Genomic DNA, 7,651 nt, shown 5'->3' with positions numbered 1-7,651 from the left:
GTAGGATGGCCGATGGGAGGAACGTTTCAAAACCAAATTATAGATGATTTAACTTCGTTAATCGCTGCAAACGAAGAACGCTATCCTAATCAGTTTCCATATATAGATCAGTGGGGAGACGCTGTAGCAGAACAGGCTGATGAATTATTACAGTGTCAAGCTGAAATGGTTCGCCTGTGTGTGGCTAGACCGAAGGAAAAGGGGAAGTTGAGGTCAGCCCCCAGATGCACCATAAAAATAGCAGCTTCAGAGAAAAAGGAGTCAGAGAAGAAAAAGATTTTTGCCCAAGATGAGGAGGAACTCTTCAGACCTCCCCCTCCCTATGCATCGGCACCTGTAGGCATTGTGGTGCCCCAGGCTATGGGTGTTGCTGTTGCGGGCAGTGGAGATAAGGAAAGTGTTGTGGGGGCAGGAGATCATCAGGCAACAGGAGGGGCAGTGAGAAGGAGGGAGCCCAAGGATGGTGGTTCAGGGGCTACAGGAATTAGAAGAGAAGGGCCGGTAACTAGACGAATGGAGGCAGAGAGGGCGAAGGCCGAGAAAGAGGAAAGTACATTGTTAGAGGAAAAGGAAGGACTCTTTCCGTTAAGAGTAACAGAACAACAGGTGGCCATCAACGCCCAAGGAGATCTTGAATACCGCCCTTGTTTTCAATATATCCCTTTTTCAACTACGGATTTATTGAATTGGCGGAAGCATTTTGGTCCATTGTCCGTGAAGCCCACGGAAATGACAGATTTGTTTCAAACCATTATGCATAGTCATAACCCCAATTGGCGAGATATACAACAGCTGTTAACTACGTTGCTAACAGCAGAGGAGAGAGAGAAATGCAAAGCAGGAATGCGAGAGGTTTTCAGAGAACGTTATCATACAGAAGCAGATAGGGCTCAGAAACTTTTGGAAGAGGCACCGGAACGGGATCCGGGATGGGATCCTAAGGTAGCAGGTGACATGGCAAAGATACAAACGTATCAAACTTTGATAGTGGCAGCTCTCAAGAAGGCAGGGAAACCCCCTGTGAACTTGTCTAAACCCTCATTGGTTATGCAGGGAGCGGATGAGAGTCCGGAGGCGTTCCTGCAAAGGTTGATTGAGGCTTATGAGTTGTATACTCAAATGGACCCGAGGGCTCCAGAGAATGTGAGGATGTTGAATGAGAGGTTTATTGCACAAAGTGCGTTGGATATCCGTAAGAAATTGCAAAAGTTAGAGGGAGCGTTGGGAAAGAATACGACAGAATTGGTAGAAGTGGCTAGAAAGGTGTATGTGAATAGGGATAGGGTTGAGAAGAAGGACAAAGATGATCGTATGCATAAGAAGACGGAGTTGTTGGCGTTGGCCTTACAGGGAGGCAGAACAGGATTGGGGCCAAATCAATGTGCCCATTGCGGATCTGAAGGTCATTGGCAGAGAGAATGTCCGAAAAGGTTGACTATTAGGGGACGTGGAGTGTTCAGGGGCCCGCCCGGGCGACGCCCGTGGGGCCAGAATATGGGAGGTCGTGGAATGCCTGGGCGAGGGATGATGAGCCGAGGAGGGCCACCCCGACATCCAGGGCGCGGATGGGGGTCGCAACCGGCACAGGGTCAAGGAGGAAGAGGTGTGAATACTCAACTAAATGCAGGAGTAGAGGGTATTGGATTGGCCGGAATCGGTTGGTCAGATTGATGGGGACCTGGCTTGGAGCAGACTCCCCCCGAGCCAATGGTTACGTTGAATATTGGGGGTCAACAGACTACCTTTTTAGTAGACACAGGGGCTGGACGATCGGTAATAAATAACCCAATAACCACCCCTGGCCCATACCAAATTCAAGTACAAGGAGTGTCTGGACAAATTGTAGGACGTCAAGTCTTGAAACCAGTCACCTGTACTTTCAAGGGCTCTGAAATTCAACATGAGTTCCTGTATATACCCGAATGTCCGGTCCCGTTGTTGGGTAGGGATCTGTTAAGTAAGTTAGGAGCAACTATTTCCTTTGATGAGGGAAAGCAGTATCTCACTGTTAGCCACCGTCCTGATGAAATGTGGAGGTTGATGGTAGTCAGGACATCTGAGGAGGAATGTACGGACATATGGAGGGAATTTGATGTGCCAGGATTATGGGCTGAGGATAACCCTCCGGGGTTTGCAGCACATCACCCCCCTATTATTGTGGAATTGAAGCCCCTGGCAACTCCTGTTCACATTGGGCAGCAACGACCCTATTGGAGGGAAGCCATCCTAGCTATATACGACTGTATCCTAACATACTTAGATGCTGGAGTATTGGTCCCTATCCAATCCCCATGGAACACCCCAATTCTGCCTATCCTAAAATCAGACGGGTCTTTCAGACCAGTGCAAGATTTGCGCGTGGTTAATGAAAGGACAGTCACAATTCACCCATCTGTGTCTAATCCATATACTCTACTCAGTCTCATCCCACCTAATGCTACATGGTTTTCAGTGATTGATTTAAAGGATGCCTTCTTTACTATACCTATCCATCCTGTTAGCCAGCCATTGTTTGCTTTTGAATGGGAAAATCCGTATACTGGAACCAGGAGCCAATATACCTGGACAAGGTTACCTCAGGGGTTCAAAAATTCCCCAACTCTCTTCGGAACCGCGTTGGCCAAGGATTTACAATATTTTATCCCCTTCCAACAAGGAGATTCGGTTTTACAATATGTGGATGATGTGCTGGTTACTGGACAGTCACGGGATGGTTGTTGGGAAAATACAAGACGTATGTTGTGTTTACTGTTAGATTGTGGATATCGGGCATCCAGAAGTAAGGCTCAGTTAGTCCAACAAAAAGTCCGCTATTTAGGCTATGATATAACGCAAGGGCAAAGAGCACTAGGCCCGGAGAGAAAGCAAGCGTTGCTTAATCTGGCAAGGCCAACCGATAGGAGACAATTGAGAGGTTTTCTAGGCTTGGCAGGTTTTTGTAGGATTTGGATTCCAAATTACGCCCTAATGGCAGCTCCACTGTATTCGTCTACCAAGGGAAGTAAAACGGACCCCTTTATTTGGACGAAGGAGCAGGATCAAGCCTTTGATGCAATCAAAGAAGCTCTGTTAAGAGCTCCAGCCTTAGCCCTGCCAAATCTGAGTAAGCCCTTCAATTTGTATGTAGATACACGTAAGAATGTTGCTTTAGGAGTATTGACTCAGCAGCTCGGCCAGTGGCAACAACCAGTTGCATATCTGTCAAAACAGCTAGATGCTGTGGCGCAAGGGTGGCCGCATTGTTTGAAAGCTTTGGCTGCCATTGCGGAATTGCTGCAAGATTGTAATAAGCTCACTTTTTCCTGTCCAATTAAGGTCCACACCCCACACTCTGTTCAAGCAATTCTTGATCAGAAGGGCCATTTGTGGATTAGTAACCAACGAATCATCAAATACCAGGCCATGATGATTGAAAACCCCCAGGTTCATCTAGTGGTATCTACCTCATTAAATCCTGCTACTCTCTTGCCTACAGAGACAGAGGTGGAACATGATTGTGTACAGGTATTGGAAACCGTGTACTCCACACGACCTGATTTAACTGACATACCTTTGCCTCAGGTGGATTATAACTGGTATACCGATGGGTCGAGTTACATCCACCAAGGAATGAGAGTTGCAGGCTATGCCATTGTTGATGATAAGGGGGTAATTGAAAGTGGGCCGTTAGGGGCCGGAAAAAGTGCACAGGTGGCAGAATTATGGGCCCTCATTCGGGCATTGGAACGAGCTGAAGGTGAACGCTTGAATGTATGGACAGATAGTAAATATGCCTTTTTGACTTTGCATGCTCATGGGGCGGTGTACAAGGAAAGGGGCTTTAGGGATTCAGCTGGCAAATATATACAACATAGCCATTTAATTCAGAGATTGATAGATGCAGTTCAAAAACCAAAAAGGGTGGCAGTTATGCATTGTAGAGGTCATCAACGGGGTGATGATAGAATTGTTGTAGGGAACAGGACAGCAGACGCTGAAGCACGAGCTGCAGCATTGCGTCATGAGCCTCTACCAGACATGTATATTAATGTTGCCTTGGATTTAGGGGTTATACCAGTAGACATCCAACCCTCCTATTCTTTATCTGAATGTGAGAAGGCAGTCAACGATTTGATGGCGGTCATCGATAAAGGCTGGTATATTCTTCCGGATGGAAGAATATATGTGCCTTCTACAGTGGCATGGCAATTGGTTCGTTCCACTCATGAAACCACTCATATGGGGAAAACGGCTTTAGAATCTGCTCTTATGAGGGATTACTATATAGATGGGTTAGCAGGGATGGCAGTAAAAGTAGCATCTTCCTGTGAAACGTGTGCGAGAGTCAATCCTAGGCAAGGTCCTTCCCTTCCACCAGGAACTATACCTATTGCCTATTATCCTATGGACACAGTCATGATAGATTTTACTGATATGCCACGGAGTGGATTTTATAGGGCTATGTTAGTTATTGTGGATTTATATACGGGATGGCCAGAGGCGTTCCCTACTAGAACGAAAAAGGCTCAGGAAGTAGCAAAGGTTTTACTCAAGGAGATCATTCCTCGATTTGGCAACCCCTCCTTTATTTCATCAGACAATGGCCCGGAGTTTGTCCATCATATTAATCGGGCCATTGCACAAGCTATAGGGGTGAAATGGCGCTTCCATTCTTCCTTCCACCCACAATCTGGTTCTCCAGTGGAAAGGATGAATAGAACTTTAAAGGAAAAGATAACCAAAATTTGTGCGGAAACACACTTAAAGTGGCCCGATGCTTTGCCCCTTGCATTGTATGCGATTAGGAGTGCTCCCAGACGACAACATAGACTCTCCCCATATGAGTTAATGTTTGGTCGGCCTCCAACGTTATTACGGCGTAATTTGGCTGGATGGCCTGATTTGGGGCATAAGGGGGGAGTTTGGGCCATGGAAATGGTGCAGGAACTAAATAAGCAGGTTGAAAAGCTGAGGGATTATGTGTTGGAGCAGACCCCTCCCAGGTTGGTAACTAAGTGTCATTCTTTTAAGCCAGGGGACCGGGTATGGGTAAAACATTGGAAAAAGGAACAATTAGAAGGGAGGTGGAAGGGACCTTATGAGGTAATTATGACATCTCCACTTGCTGTTAAGATTGCGGAATCTAAAACCTGGATACATTGGACTCGTGTAAAGAAGGCCGCTGACAAACAATGGACCACACATCCCAGCGACCAACCGTTGAAGTTGAAATTGATTCGTCGATAAAGTCCAATTATATCCTTTGTTGTATTGCTATAGGTATTGTGTCTCTTGCTTTCATTGTGTGCATTATTTGTATTGTGAAGTACGCCAACCCGACGGTCCAACAATCAATTGACGGAACTGTGAGAGCGGTTGACTGGTGGCCATTTGCTGGCATCCCATTCGCTAACGGACAGTTGCATACAAGCAATCTAAGGGAAGTCCAAGCAGATCCCGCACCTGGAAGGGAAGACGGAGGGCCAGCGCAGCCTTCCCCCCGGCGAATTCTCCAGAGGTCGGCAGTGGAGAACCCTTGCTAAGTCACTCCGGAAGCTGACTCTCTACGCACGGGTGAAGAATCGTGGACCAGCATACTAACCTTTGATTATTTTCATCTTTTATCATCTTTGCTAACCATATGTGCTGGTTTTGTACCTGTGAATGTGGATGTTGCTGCTGTGCCCACTGTATTGATTGTGTCCAGCACAGCTATTGTAATATTAAGTGTGATATAGTGCTTATAGAAGACGCGTTGGAACCCTATCTAATCACTGGATCTGGCCCGGCATACTACACACTTAAAGTAACCCCTACAGTTCAGCTTGCATTGCAGGATCGGAGAGATCACGACGTGTGTGAACAGGATGCACGAAGGTATACCGCTCGTTTGGTCTATTACGCTATCAGTGATATGGTTATACGGTGTTGGGAGCAAATGCAATCTTGTTGATGTGGGCAACTTAGGATTATGGAGCAACCCAGAGGAAAGACCCCATATTATACGATCTTATAATGTTGGATCCAGGAAAGGAGAGGGGACAACCCCCATTATGTTTTCTCCAAATTGTTGGAATGGAGTGCTACCACACCCTTGCAAGCTCCCAGACCTATTTGATAAGATTGCCAGACTTGCCTGTCAGTCTCGAGGTTTTTCCAACCCAGAAGTATGCCCGTATGTGGGATATCTAATGCGAAAGGGAATGTGTATAAAAGCCCACCAAAAGGGGGGAGAACCACCTCTAGTTTTGGATTGTGGAGTCCCCCATTATTGGGGTTGGACCCGTGTTACTTCCCCATCACAATTGAAATCGGGATGGCAAGGGGCATGTATGGTACAAATGCGTTCCATTAAATTTGGAGTAACTATACGAGGAAAACCTAAGAGACGTAGAAATAAGAGAGAAGTAAGCCTACACCCAAATAGACCACCCCTAAGCACCATTTGTATCAAGGGAGGAGGATTTCAAGAAGGGGAATTCCAATATTGGAGAACAGCACATAAGGGATGTGATCTTACAATAGAGGTAACACCCAGGTACTCCAGGAAAGGATTGGCGTGGTCATGTAATAATCATAATGATAAATGGAGAAAAGGGATTTACGACCTATGTAAGGAAGCAACTAAGAGTAGTTGGGATCAGGGGGACCCAAGGTGTCTTTGGATTGATAAAACCCTATGGTCTAGTTGCTGTATGACTGCAGAAGGAAGCCCTGAAGACATACTATTTCTTTGTAATAAAAGTAAGAGTCAAAACATACCATTAGGATGGAGTGGGTTATGCCAAGTATTGTGGGAACCCTCCAGGGACATCAAACCCTATTGGAATGATGATAGTCCCACTAGAACTAAACGGGTACCCGCTACAGTAACCAAAGGTGGGTCAGAAGAAGATTGTGCACCCTGTATTACAAAAGCTAAAATCGGAGCTCAAACTGTCAATACCTTGGTGTATCATACGCAGTCACCCCAAGGGTGTAAGCCTACTAAAATGAATTGCCTTCATAACAAGACTATGTATAGTTTGTGCACCCTACAAGGAAAAACTGTATGTTATAATCCCAACACTCCAGTACGCCTCAATGTAACCCTATGGACAGGCCTGCCCAAGGTGGGTGCTAGGAATAGCCCAGAGGGAGAAGGCAAGCTGTATTTCCCTAATTATACTGTACAACTGCAACAGGGTAAACAACCCCTAATTGTGATGTTTGATGCATGCACTGCCCTGAGCAGAGGCTTTGGGTTGTCTTGTGGAGGTCAGACTTGGGTTGATGCTTATAAAGCTAATCATAAATACTTATGTGAAACCACGATTAATTGGGCTCACGGTAATCCTAACCAATGGTTACCATGTGGAGGCACTATAAAATGTAGTGGTTGGGAATGTGTTTGCGACTATACCGGAGGCGGTTATAAGGGATGTTCTTATGTAACTTCATTCCGTAGAGATGTTGGGAATATGATACGTATGGAAGTATCCCGTAACATCCCATCCATAATGACATACGGCTTTGGAATTGATGGCCAAGGGCGAGACCCAAAGACATACCTAACTATTAAGGTTGAAAAGGTAAAAGATGGAGAAGTAAAATCCCTCGGATGGTCTGTGTATGATACCTTGCAAAAGCTAGAAAACCCCCTACCAATAAGTACTAAGGCAAACAATTTATT

At 45.9% G+C, this 7,651-nt stretch overlaps 1 protein-coding gene across 1 annotated transcript; it reads left to right on the top strand.

Annotated features, from left to right (window-relative positions):
- Nucleotides 1–1,261: 1,261 nt before the first annotated feature.
- Nucleotides 1,262–5,237, top strand: LOC116510925 (protein NYNRIN-like). Its single transcript, XM_032220581.1, has one exon. The coding sequence runs from the start codon at nucleotides 1,708–1,710 to the stop codon at nucleotides 5,224–5,226; it is 3,519 nt and encodes a 1,172-aa protein (XP_032076472.1). The 5' UTR covers nucleotides 1,262–1,707; the 3' UTR covers nucleotides 5,227–5,237.
- The last annotated feature ends 2,414 nt before the right edge of the window (nucleotides 5,238–7,651 follow it).

This window comes from Thamnophis elegans, chromosome 7 (assembly GCF_009769535.1).
Source record: "Thamnophis elegans isolate rThaEle1 chromosome 7, rThaEle1.pri, whole genome shotgun sequence".
In the NCBI taxonomy this organism is placed as follows: Eukaryota; Metazoa; Chordata; class Lepidosauria; order Squamata; family Colubridae; genus Thamnophis; species Thamnophis elegans.
Note: the sequence above shows the minus strand (reverse complement) of the source record. Positions and strands in the feature narration are given on the sequence as shown.